General features: G+C 38.7%; 1 protein-coding gene across 7 annotated transcripts in view; it reads left to right on the top strand.

Moving 5' to 3' along the window:
* The first annotated feature begins 2,619 nt into the window (after nucleotides 1-2,619).
* Nucleotides 2,620-14,242, top strand: part of baiap2a (BAR/IMD domain containing adaptor protein 2a) — a 122,678-nt gene continuing 111,055 nt past the window's right edge. For 4 of the 7 annotated variants that reach the window (XM_065263396.2, XM_065263399.2, XM_065263395.2 and 1 more), the window contains exon 1: nucleotides 2,621-2,805. In XM_065263396.2, the coding sequence (XP_065119468.1) occupies nucleotides 2,734-2,805 (72 nt within the window). In that variant the 5' untranslated portion in view covers nucleotides 2,621-2,733. Of the gene's footprint in view, nucleotides 2,806-14,242 lie in introns of all 7 variants that reach the window. The other 3 variants (XM_065263391.2, XM_065263392.2, XM_065263393.2) reach the window with 1 other exon arrangement.

Raw genomic sequence — 14,242 nt, 5'->3', positions numbered from 1 at the left:
GATCAATTTGGTTACAAACATTTCTCAAAATATCTCCCCAACTGATCAGAGACCTATTCTTTATCCTACTATGAAAGTCAATGGGGCCTCTGATCGGTTTGGTTAGAAATATTTCTCAAAATATCTCTCCCAACTGATTGGAGACCTCATTGACTTCCATGGTATTCTTTTTTCTACAATGGAAGTCAATGGGGCCTCTGATCGGTTTGGTTACAAACATTTCTCAAAATAACTTCCCAAACCGATCAGAGACCCCATTGACTTCCATGGTATTCTTTTTTTCTACTATGGAAGTCAATGGGGCCTCTGATTAGTTTGGTTACAAAAAAAACTAAAAATATATTCCTCAAAATATCTTCCCAAATCGATCAGAAACCCCTTTGACTTCCGTAGTATTCTTTTTTTTCTACTATGGAAGTCAATGGGGCCTCTGATCGGTTTGGTTACAAACATTTCTCAAAATATCTTCCCAAACCGATCAGAGACCCCACTGACTTCCATAGTATTCCTTTATCCTACTGTGGAAGTTAATGGGGCCTCTGATCAGTTCAGTTACAAATATTTCTCAAATGATCTCCCCAAACCGATCAGAGACCCCATTGACTTCCATTGTATTTTTTCCTACTATGAAAGTCAATGGGGCCTCTGATTGGTTTGGTTACAAACATTCCTCAAAATATCTTCCCAAATCGATCAGAGACCCCATTGACTTCCATAGTATTCATTTTCCTACTATGGAAGTCAACGGGGCCTCTGATCGGGTTACAAACATTTCTCAAAATATCTTCCCAAACCGATTAGAGACCCCATTGACTTCCACAGTGTTATTTTTTCTACTATGGAAGTCAAAAAATGATCGAGTTACAAACATTTCTCAAAATATCTTACCAAACCGATCAGAGACTCCATTGACTTCCATAGTATGAATTTGTCTTACTGTGCGAGTCAATGGTGCCTCTGATTGGTTTGGTTACAAACATTTCTCAATTTATCTCCCCAAACCGATCAGAGACTCCATTGACTTCCATAGTATGAATTTGTCTTACTGTGGAAGTCAATGGTGCCTCTGATTGGTTTGGTTACAAACATTTCTCAAAATATCTCCCCAAACCGATCAGAGACCCCATTGACTTCCATAGTATTTTTTTCCTACTATGAAAGTCAATAGGGCCTCTAATTGGTTTGGCTACAAACATTTCTCAAAATATCTTACCAAACCGATCAGAGACTCCATTGACTTCCATAGTATTTTTTTCCTACTATGAAAGTCAATAGGGCCTCTAATTGGTTTGGCTACAAACATTTCTCAAAATATCTTACCAAACCGATCAGAGACTCCATTGACTTCCATAGTATGAATTTGTCTTACTGTGGAAGTCAATGGTGCCTCTGATTGGTTTGGTTACAAACATTTCTCAAAATATCTTCCCAAACCGATCAGAGACCCCACTGACTTCCATAGTATTCCTTTATCCTACTGTGGAAGTTAATGGGGCCTCTGATCGGTTCGGTTACAAATATTTCTCAAATTATCTCTCCAAACCGATCAGAGACCCCATTGACTTCCATTGTATTTTTTTCCTACTATGAAAGTCAAAGGGGCCTCTGTTTGGTTTGGTTACAAACTTTCCTCAAAATATCTTCCCAAATCGATCAGAGACCACATTGACTTCCATAGTATTATTTTTTTCTACTATGGAAGTCAATGGGGCCTCTGATCAATTTGGTTACAAACTTTTCTCAAAATATCTCCCCAAACTGATCAGAGACCCCATTGACTTCCATAGTATTATTTTTCCTATTATGGAAGTAGTTTGGTTATACAAACATTCCTCAACATATTTAAGTTAGAAATGTTCTGTGGATTTGTGCTATATGTAGTTATTGAGTCCAATGCTCATTGCATTGCATTGCATCATTTAAAATATTTATTGTGCTATTTATTGTCTATAAAACTCTTGTCCAGTGACTGCAAATGACTAATAATAATAATAATAATAATAATAATAATAATAATAATATATGGAAATGCCTTAAAATGTGGAAATAACAAATAAAAGCATTACATGTGATTTAAAACAGAACAACTTTAGTTTTTTGTTCTTTATCTTTATGTGATTTTATCTTGTAATATATCAAATCAATAAAGCCTTTAAAATATTTTTTAAATCTTCAGCAAGCAAGTATTTTGTTTTTTTTACTTATCAGACTCATAGTGATTATAATAATTTATGTCCACATGTGTCATTCTCATGTATCTCAATCTACAAACTTTAATCTATTTAGAGAGATAAGATAATCTAAAACGTATTTTACTTAACCAGAATTATTTTTAATTAAAATAATCAAACTTTTTATTTATTTATTTTGTAAAATTCTGTTGTTATTTATTTAAATGAAACAACCCATTTTTTGTATGTACGTGTGTTCAAGTCTTTAAAGCTAAACACATACAATCAATGATAAACAATGAAGTCCAGAGATCATAACTTTACAGGAGGACACAACTTCCTGCTCCAAGGGTATTGGGAAGGGGCTGGAATTCGTCGTAGCTCCGCCCGGCGGACGCTGTTAAATCATGTGGGAAGAGTTTCTCATTTAAGCCACGCCCCCATCGCGTTCGTCCGCACGCCAGTGTTCAGCTGCGATCAGACTCCAGTGGATCCGAGTGCAAGCATTCAACACAGAGACACACGGTTCGGATAACACACCAGATTCACCAAAACAACGTTTATGGTTGTAACTGAAGATTTCACAATGTCTCGTACCGACGAGGTCCAACGCATTACGGAAAATGTCTATAAGGTAAAGTGGATTCAAAGAAACTAATGGAAGAAGTTATTGATCACAGGTGTTGATTTTCATTAGATTAGTGCAACGAAAGTGTCACGCGTCAGTTACCAAGACTGCATGTTGAATTATTGGTCACCGCATTGCACGAAATGTTATTTTAAAGTCTGTGTTTTATGTTTAAATCTATAAGCTAATCTTTTATGAAGTTCTTGCTAATGTTGATCATACGTCATTATAAATGCCTCGTGGCATATAAAAGCTAATTTGCATTGTTTTGCTATCTGTGTCACTTTGAAGAATATTTTATTTAACCCTTCACATTCCTCTCTCTCTTTTTCTCTCCTTCTGTCTCTCCCTCTCTCGCGCGCGCGCGCACCCACCCACACACACACACACCCTATCTCTCTACCTCTCTATCTCCATCTATCTAGTTGTGTTTATTGGCATGTGATATTTAGCGAATGTGTTTGCTGGAGAAAAGATGGTGATGTATGTGCAACAGGTTTGGTCAATGCATGTCAAGTCTTTCTACTCTCTGCTTTCCGATGCAGTTTTTGGTGTGTCACTTTAAAAAAAGTTAATACTTGGCACAACATAAGGATTACAGCTCTCCTCAGATGCTTAAGCCTGTTAAATAGGCCACCTGAAGTCCAACACCTAAAACGAGGACAAAGAAACTATTCTGGTTGATCAAGGACAAGCGGATATGTCCTTTATCTGCGCTGTTGGAAAACCGGGAGCACTGGCATGCAGCGCAGTTATGTTTAAATCAGTTTGTCAAATATTTAAATAGTTAGTTTTCCATATCAGTCCTTAGATTTACATTTAATAAGCCTTAAGTGGGTTAGATCTCATGGGAAAGCTTTAAATTAGACCAAGCTGGCTGTCTGTTGGTTATCTGCTGGTTTAACACACAATTGTGCTGTGCCAGCTTGGTGTTGGCGTCTTTATTGTGTGGTTGATGAAAACGAGATCTCTGCTCGCTATCCACCCACTATTCAGATAGCTTTGTTGTTAAATGATTAAAACGTGCTTTAAGTGTGGAAAGGTAAGGTGTAAACATCTGCTGAAATGGTGGAAATGTCAAACATCTGTTAAAGAGTCATAAGAAGTTCTGACTCAGTAGGTGTGAGTTTAACAGGGCGTAGGTGCGCACATGTGTGTGTATGCGCTCCGTTATTACCTAACTGCGCACACAGAACACTCCCTACCTTCGAGGCATGGCTGTGATCCCGCCGGAGTTGCCATGGATTTAAAACAAGCCTCACCTGTGAGTCATAGCCCTCAATCATTCAGCCTCACTGGCACCAGACTCCCAGCACCGGGGCCTATTCAGGCAGTGCCGGGGTGAGTCGAATCTCTGTGTGATCCCATCAGCCTCCAGACGCTGACGAGCTGCGCGTCCTGGCGTGGGGACTGACGACATCTTAGCCATATGGAGGGTGACATCAGTGGTGTCTGCTCACCTGGGTGTGTGGGTGAGCCGGGGTCAAGCCACTTAAGTGCAGTCTGGGGGCAGAAACATACAGTAGATGTGAATGCCTGGCAAGAGCATTGCACATGCTTAAACTGCATTATGATTGTCATGGTGACAACAGCCTTTCACAGTGGCCGCTACACGTTTTCCTCTGTTCTCCGGTCTTGCATAAATTTAATTGGCTGGCTCGGCACTAGGTTATTTGCATAAGGGTATTTGGTTGGCTGACCACTGCGTTGGCCCTTAAAAGTTGAGAAATTGTCAACTTATGCTTCTAGCGACGCAAGTGACGTGACACCGACGGATCCACAATTCAGTTTGGCAATGCATGATGATGTCACCTATTTAAAGTAAAGAAGTGTGAATGTGCTTTTTGTATCTTAACTGGTGAAGCGTGGCACTAGCAATGCCAAGATCTTGAAGTTTTTTCTCCAATGAACATGTGTTACATAATGAATACTTTGAGTGCACTGAAAATCACTTTGAAATAAAACCGTACGCATATTGCGTTAAAATGTAGTTGTGTGTGGCATTACAAATACCTGATGTTTCTTTTTCTGTACATCCACCATTTCGTTACATCAATCAAAACCCTTCAAGCCTACACACAGGCACAAGCAATCCCAAACACTGTATATCCGACCTTCATGGGAAATCGTAACTTACCACCTTAACTAACAAATTTTCTTCGGGAAACCCTGATGTGTGTGTATATATAAAAATAAAATATATGTATATGTAAATATAAAAAATATAATGTGTATATGTAAATATAAAAAAATACATTTACATTTATTACATTTATATTTATTACATTTATATATAAATATTAAAGTGTGTGTGTGTGTGTGTGTATATATATACACATTAAAATTTTTATATATACAAATTTTAATATTTATAAATGCATTTAATAAATATAAATGTAATTATAGTTTTTATATTTACATATGCATATATTATATTTTTTATATACACCTATACACATTTTTTAATATATATACACTTTTAAATTTTTATATACAAATGTAAATATTTCTTAGATTTATACATGCAGGTGTGTGTGTATTTATTTATACACAATTGTTATACACAATACACACACACATCTATGATGTAAACAAAAACTTTTATTATGCAAACAATTAGTTGCAATTAATCATGTGGCCCTAGCGTTAAATGAAATTTATGCTAACGGCTCGGCTCATATCCCTTGTGATAATAACACACAAGATTTTGTACTTGTTTGACTATAAATCGTTTTCTGACACATATCATAAGAAACAATGAGCTATGTTTAACTTGCGTAGCTACAAGCTATCGTGTTCATGTGCTCTGTAAACTCAAGTATGTTCTCAGATGGAGGATCTGATTATTTAGTATAGGTAGATGATTTATTAGAAACGTCTCCAGTGGTTGTTGTTCAGGGTGTCGGCAGGTATGACATGTCTCATCACGTCTCCAGGTGAGACAATGTGCTGGGAGTGTCTTTAACACCTCTCCCAAATAGTCAACTCTGAGCGAAGTAAACATGGAAACCCATAGGTGTGTCTGGCTGTTTTTTCCTCTACATGCCATGACTGATGCAGGAGAACACAAATAACAAGCATAGGTTTCAATTACATTATGATACGCATATTAAATTCTCATAAATCTGTTGAAGGAAAAGGTTATCATGCCTGACAGGTGTGAAATTTCATTTATTCGGGGACTCATTTCATCAGAGGTTACCAGGAGCAAACTTTAATGTTTTTTTTAGAAGTGAGAAAAGTTGTTCATGTGGGAAATGTGGACAGGTGGTTTCCAAGCAACAACATACTGTAAAATGTTTCTGTCACTTCACTTTGGTGTTATACACCGACTACAGAGACATTGTGCATGCATGGTTATTCATTCATTTTAAGTTGAAGCTGTTGTAATGACGCTAATGTGCTTGTGGATGAGCCATTTTAGATCAGTGTTCATTTTGTCTAGACATGAAACATGAAAACTCATGAAACTCAAGATTTTTAATTTTCTGCTGAAATCAAAGGAAGATATTTGGGGCAATCTTTGTAACCAAACAGTTCTGGAGCACAATTGACTTTCATAGTATCTTTCTCCTACTGTGGAACTCAATGGTGCTCCATTCCTGCAAAAGTTCCTCAAATTAAAGCCGCAAGCACTGATGAAATGGCCCTTGCACCCATGTCAGCCGATTACCTTAGCAAAGCATTGATCAGTGGGCAATATGCATTTAAGCGGGTAAATATAGGAGGAATATGGCAATGTTATTTTGATGTGCCACATATCCTGTTGGCAGCAGGTGGCGCCGTACCTAAAACTGAATAGTAGCACACAAATGATTTCACTCCTAGAAGCTTAATAAACATTCATTAGAGCACAGATTGAACACTGTATGTTTAAGCTAATGTAAAACATGCCTGTTCATGATGCCAGCAGGTGGCGCTTTGACTGTAACTGAATATTGTCATGTTGATGTGTTTAGTCCAGGACTTTTATCAATCATTTGAAGTGTAGGACAGACTGGACATTGCATGTTTGAGTTACAACAACTTCCTGTTTCATGGCATTAATAACATGTATTAACACTTAGCTAAGTTGTTAGTAGGGCTGGGCAATATATCGGACGATTGTTATTCGCATCTCATCAGTAAAGCCGGTTTGGTTATTCGTAGTAAATTACCTGCTTTCAGATTTACTTCGATATTTACTACACAAAGCTATAGTTCACTGACAAACTAGGCAATATTGCATTCATTATCGCAGGTGATTCGTCCACAAAAATGTATGCGATATTGCCAGCTTGTAGGTGAACTAGGTAGTAAACGCTCTGTGTAGTAAATGCTGCTCCATCTGAAAGCAGGTGATGGCGATTTACTACTAATCACTGAACTGGCTTTACTACTCACCAAACCGGCTTTAATATGTTGTTGATAGTGTAATGCAGAGTAAAACGTCACTTTCTGTTGCCATCGGGTGGTGTTATGACTAAGTAAATATTGGCACATAGTTCATGTGAATCAATCATGTGAAGTTTGGGACAGATCGGACATTGTGTGTCTGAGTACCAGCAACTTCCTGTTTCATGGCAAAACATCAAATTGTTAGGCCAGAACCGGCCCAAATTTTAACGGAGACTCGCATCCTTCGCAATTTAGCATCAAATTAGCAAAGGCCTTAAGATGAGACTGGCCAAATATGATGGTGATCCGAAAAAAAAAAAAAAAATAGGAGGAGTTCATTGAAGTATGAAGCCTGGAAATGGCAAAAACTGCCTAAAAATGGCAGAAAATGTTCAAAATAGCTGACTTCTTGTTGGGTTTAAGGCTTGGCTGCAAGATACCTTTTTTTAGTAGGTCTTGCAATGATACACAAGCGTACCGAAATTTGAATTACATGTACGTCAAACACAGTTCGAGGGCTGCTTTGTTGAATTTTGTGGGTGGCGCTATCGAGCCATTTTCCAGGCGTTTGTGCAAAGTTTCCTGACTTGCCGAGCACGTTTATGCCCTCAAAAATCTGAATCATTGCAGACCATAACTCCTTAAAGAACCATAGGCGGTCCTTCCAGAAAATTGCTTTTTGTGATTATTATGGACAAAAATCCTTGATCTTGCATCACATTTTCTTAAAATGTGATGGAACATGTGGGATATTAATGCAATTTTATGCAATGAAATTGTGGGAACTTGCAAAAACTGCATAAATTTGCAAAAACTGTAGCTTTTCAATGATGTTCACGTCACTTCATAACGTTCCCATGGCAACAGGGGACATTGCTGCGCTTGTGTAAAGTAAATGCAACATTTTTCAACTTTCTGCTAAGATATATGTGATTTTTTTTTTTTGCTACGAAAATGCAGGGATTATGAAATCATGCAAGCCCCGCATATTTTGCATATAGAAATTTGCAATTTATGCTGCGAAAGTGCGGCGTATTTGAAAAAATGCGTCCCCCTTCATATATATGCTGCTGACTTCAGCTGATTATGCGTTGAATCATGCAATCGCATAATCGCGTTTTTCTGGAGGGACTGCATAGTGTCCTCGCACCTTTGTGCTCGGGCCTTAAAGGGGCGATGAATTGTCTGTGGTCTACATTTGATGTTCGCATGGTTTTTATATTCAAAAACATGGCCAAAAACAGTTATTTCTGTAACAAGGACATTTTCCAGGTCTGGATAAAGGAAATGAGGACAATTTCCATTTTGGGTGAACCTTTCTTTTTAATGTTTTGTTGTCTTTACAATTAAGTCTCTTTCTTGTCACTAATACAGTTTGAAAGAAAAACATAAACATTTTAAAGAGAAAAGATGTTTAATGGACATTGCCAAGTAAACAGAGATTAGATATTGTAAACCACCACAGCTGGTTACTCTTTACAAGACTTTGTTATTGCATACTAGCATCCTATAAAATCCTCCCTTTCAATTGGTATTGCATTGCGTTAGTATTTCCATGAAACTATGAAACACACACAGAGTGCATTCAAAGTATACATTTTATCAGTAAGTTACTTTGGTTAAAAACTTCTGCGTTCCAAATGCAATATGGATGTGTTTGCAGTTGTTTCTCCATTCGTTTAATAAATCACTCACCCATTGTATTTAATAAGTGAACAACTATCCCAGTCACATCAACTTTAGCTTTTGTCGCCATGCCTGAACTCCATAAACCCAGAAAGACAGCATTTATTATAGATGTGCCGATAGTCGTTTGAAAGGGAATGGGTTTTGTAAGCGAGAGAGAGAGAGAGAGAGAGCGAGAGAGAGAGAGAGAGAGAGATTCACTCCGCACACCCACTCTCCTCTCGGTCTGGAGGCGGACGGCTCTGAGCTGTTGCCACATCTCATTGTCTGAGCTCTCTCGATCTCGCTCTCTCTCTTCAAAGAGCTCTCTCTCTAATGCACACTGCATTTTGAGTAATCTTCCTAAGCGCCCATAAAATACGCACCTTTTTTAACATTAGCAACAACATGCATTGGATTGCATTGCGTAATGAATCAACACATTAAACCTGACAAGGTTAACTAAGGGGGGAAGCTTCATGTCGATGAAATGTCAGATAGTTTGGCTTAAAGGTTTCTGTAATTGAAGAAATAGACGTTTCTTCGGCTAAGGACTCCTGTGGGCCTTTGGACTTTTAGTATTTAATCGCTTGCAATGCACTTATTAAGCCTTTTATTTACTTTCGTTGTAACATTCAGAATCCTTGTTTTGTAGAGGCTAATTGTATAACTAGCATTGCATGGATACAAACATCCCAAAAATTGTCATGTATTCACGCTTTAATTTAATTAAAACTAATGAGGAGCAAAATCGTTGGCTGTTGTGGAAATGAAGCTAGAACTGAGGGGAGCCATTTGTGTAAAATGAATATACATCATTTATCCACGTTAACTGAATAATGAAGGTGTTTATTTCACTCTTTAATTGGGTCTGGGACACTGGGACCATAAAACAATAAAATCTCTATCTGAACACCAGCAATAATAAATGGCCTTGTAAAAGCGTCACCAAAATTGTTGTAATGTGACCTTAATGTAACAAAACTAAATTGACATTTGTTAAAGTCCACCATTGGGACACTGTGCCCGTATAAAAAAAAAGACATTTGTGACCACAGTCTGTGAAAAACCCAGCTTTTGTCATTTACTGTTTTCTATTTTTGTACACGGTCAGAAAAAAATGGTAAAGCAGTGATCCCAAGCTGTCAATGAGGCAGTACCCTTTATAAAGGTTCTAGTATGAACCACTACAAATTTGTATACATTTGGGAGCAATATGTACCTCTGAGGTACTAATGTGCACTCTTTGTTACCAGTGTGTACCTCTAAGGTACTAAAATGTACTTTTTGTTACCAGTGTGTACCTCCTGAGGAACTAAATGCACTTTTTGGTACCAGTGTGTACCTCTGAGGTACAGTACTAGTGTGAAACCTTTTGTACCAATGTGTACCTCTAAGGTACTAAAGTGCACTCTTTGGCACCAGTGTGTACCTCCTGAGGTTCTAATATGCACTCTTTGTGTATACATCTGAGGTACTAATATACACTTTTTGGCACCAGTGTGTACCTCTGAGGTACAGTACTAATGTGAAACCTTTTGTACCAGTGTGTACCTTCTAAGTTACTAAAGTGCACTCTTTGGCACAGGTGTGTACCTCCTGAGGTTCTAATATGCACTCTTTGGCACCAGTGTGTACCTCTTAGGTACAGATATATACTTTTTGGCACCAGTCTGTACCTCCTGAGGTACAAATATATACTTTTTGGCACCAGTCTGTACCTCCTGAGGTACAAATATACACGTTTTGGCACCAATGTGTACCGCCTGAGGTACAAATATACACTCTTCGGTACCAGTGTGTACCTCCTGAGGTACAAATACACTTTGGCACCAGTGTGTACCTCCTAAGGTACAGTACTAATATGCACTCTTTGTTACCAGTGTATACCTCCTGAGGTACAAATATACACTTTTTGCCACCAATGTGAGGTACCGTACTAATATGCACACTTGGCTCCAGTGTGTACCTCCTGAGGTACAAATATACACTCTTTGGTACCAGTGTGTACCTCCTGAGGTACAAATACACTTTGGTACCAGTGTGTACCTCCTGAGGTTCAGTACTAATATGCACACTTGGCTCCAGTGTGTACCTCCTGAGGTACAAATATACACGTTTTGGCACCAGTGTGTACCTCTGAGGTACAAATATATACTTTTTGGCACCAGTCTGTACCTCCTGAGGTACAAATATACACGTTTTGGCACCAATGTGTACCGCCTGAGGTACAAATATACACTCTTTGGTACCAGTGTGTACCTCCTGAGGTACAAATACACTTTGGTACCAGTGTGTACCTCCTAAGGTTCAGTACTAATATGCACTCTTTGTTACCAGTGTATACCTCCTGAGGTACAAATATACACTTTGCCACCAATGTGTACCTCCTGAGGTACCGTACTAATATGCACACTTGGCTCCAGTGTGTACCTCCTGAGGTACAAATATACACTCTTTGGTACCAGTGTGTACCTCCTAAGGTTCAGTACTAATATGCACTCTTTGTTACCAGTGTATACCTCCTGAGGTACAAATATACACTTTGCACCAATGTGTACCTCCTGAGGTACCGTACTAATATGCACACTTGGCTCCAGTGTGTACCTCCTGAGGTACAAATATACACTCTTTGGTACCAGTGTGTACCTCCTACGGTTCAGTACTAATATGCACTCTTTGTTACCAGTGTATACCTCCTGAGGTAAAAATATACACTTTTTGGCACCAATGTGTACCTCCTGGCAATGTTTTACCATTTTCTTCTGACAGTGTATAAAATCATCCCAATAACATTGTGTAAAATATGACCTTGATATCTTTACTATTGACTTGAGAAGGATCATGTCAAAGATTGAAATCAATGAGTGAAATCAAACATTGATGCTTCTAATCTCGTTATTAAATTGAGACTTTAGCCTGGATTTCACAGATGAAGTCACGTATTACTTTTTGGTTTCTGAGTGGTCCGAATACATATACTTTCTTGGTGTGAGAAAATGAGATTTCAGAGGTGTTTTCTGAAAGAGTGGATGAATGTGGGAGAGAATAGTGAGGGAGTGTGTGGGTGAGAGAGAGAGAGAGAGAGAGGTTCGTGATCCTTATGGAAATGCTCTGTAATTGCTGTGCAGAGATGTAGGCCTGTAATTATTCTGGGAGGGAGGAGCAGGCGGTAGGTCACGGAGTCGGCAGAAATCCACCTCATCGCCTTCTGATTTCGAGACTCATTTACCAGGAGTTGGTTACACTGTTGAAGGCACAAGAACTGGATTAAAGCAGAGCAAGGGTACTTTGATTTCTAACCTTTTTATTGTTGGACCATTTTATAGCGAATGGCCCTCAGATGAGTCTTTCTCCTATAGGAGCATGCTTTTATTATGTTTGGGTCATAGAGGTCATCCCTGCTGCCACAAATGGGGCAAAATTGTATTGCGCTTCTCCAAAGGGTTCAACTTTAACCTCTATAACTGTAGGAAAACTCTCTTGTGAGAAACGTGCTCTTATTTTCCTCAGATGAAAAGCAGAGGTTGACTCCACTTAACTCTTCATTGCAGGATATTAGAACTAAGAGCTTGATGCCACTGTTGTATGCTTGCAATTACACAATTGTGTGTGTGTGTTTGTGTGCTATAAAAAAATAAATAAATATTTTTTTTAATCAGAGGAACCAGCATGACTAAACAACCATTGTAAGCAAGTAAATTAAGTCGATTCAAAGCAAGAATAAAAAAGGAATATAATAAAAGCAAGAGTATTAAAACCAAGAAGCAACCTTCCGGTCTCTCTTGTGAAGCCAACATGGAAGTGACTTAAAGCAACACTATGTAGTTTTTTTACCTTTAAATAATGTCTCTAAAATTATTTTAAGTGATAGAACAACGTTTAACTGGACAAATTGTACTGTTGCTGCAACCTCAGCAGCCTCCTAGCTGCTACAAGCACACTCTAAAAGTGGCAGTGGAGGGTAGGAAACACAGCCCCGCCCCTCCCCCTGCCTGCAGAAGAGTGTCTGATACCAGGCACTGTTGCACTTTTAAACCACATGGGGGAGCTGTAAGTCATTTTTACATGGAAACTACATAGTGTTGCTTTAAACTGCAATTCATCTAGTGATGGCTGACTCTGAAAGGGAGTCAATCCCATAAACCCCTATGTTAAAATGCCCAACTTAACAGCAGAAATAAATGTTTACAACCCAGTACAAAAGGTTTTTGGTCTATATAGCTAATTTTACCCTTCATGACAACTGTGAGGGGGTGAATTGTTTTGTAACTCATCCATTTAAATGATATTAAGCCTTAAAGTCTTGCATAATTAAGGGCGTGGCCACTTGAGCGACAAGTGGCTTGCTGCTGCTCCGTCAAGCTACCATAGAGCTTGGCGGGCGTGGTTTAGCATCCAGGTACTTTGGCTCCACCCACATCCCCGCATCTTTGCGCAGTTTCAGTTTAGATTTACTTTTCTATGCCACAGATTTGGAATTTGCCATTGCTAGGTCAAGAGATGTCTAAACATTCATTGCTAATTTGAAAATGTACCTCAGGATTAGCAAGGTGGGAAACAATAGGTTCAAGGCTCAATGCAAAAAAAAATTATTCCGGGGCGGTCGGCCCAGTGGTTTCGTTTTATACTTGCTATGCTAAATTAAATTTCAGTGACCCATATTTAAAATAATAATTCAAAAGTCAAATATAGTTGTATAAATAAACATTTCATTCAATTTCCCAACACTCTCATCAGTGTCAATAGTTTCAGGATTAGCTGTGCACAGAAATGGAGAACTCTTATCTTCCTTACAACAAGATTCCTTTGATATGTGTTATTAATATGCTTTGTTAATGTCTCTCGATGCGCTTGATATTCTTTTTCATATTTTTTCCATTCACGTCCCGCCATTAAGTTCAGTGGACCAGATGAAGGGTTATATGGGCAACCCTTTTAGACACCATGCAACCATGTGCTGCCAGCTTCGAGGTTTTGTTTACGGTAGTTGCTTGTTCCAATGAAAAAAGGCTCCCGGCTTGTCTGCTTTGCCTGTAAACTGACAGCAAACACTGGATCGTTTCTTTTGTCGTGTTTTACCCAAGTAAACGTCTGGTTCCAAGATAATAAATAATCACGATTTCATTTGGCCTCGTAATTAGAGGGCGCTATCTTAATATCATCTCTTTACTCTACCAGCTGACGTAATACGCAACAGTGTCCAGTCCACAACATCCAGTATGGTAGGACAAACTCATGACATTGCTAAGAAGGTAAAGTTTGATGCTTAAAATGTGTCTCGATGGTAACATTGCATAAAGACAATACTGTTTACTGGCCCAAGCGTCTTTCACGCTGGCCCCGGGCCATTGGGCAGTCCTTTATGTTGAGCCCTGAGGTGATATTGTTACAGCGGCAT

The sequence above is a fragment of the Paramisgurnus dabryanus genome, chromosome 3, assembly GCF_030506205.2.
Source record: "Paramisgurnus dabryanus chromosome 3, PD_genome_1.1, whole genome shotgun sequence".
NCBI lineage: Eukaryota > Metazoa > Chordata > Actinopteri > Cypriniformes > Cobitidae > Paramisgurnus > Paramisgurnus dabryanus.
The sequence above is the reverse complement of the archived record's forward strand: the minus strand, read 5'-3'. Positions and strand labels throughout refer to the sequence as shown.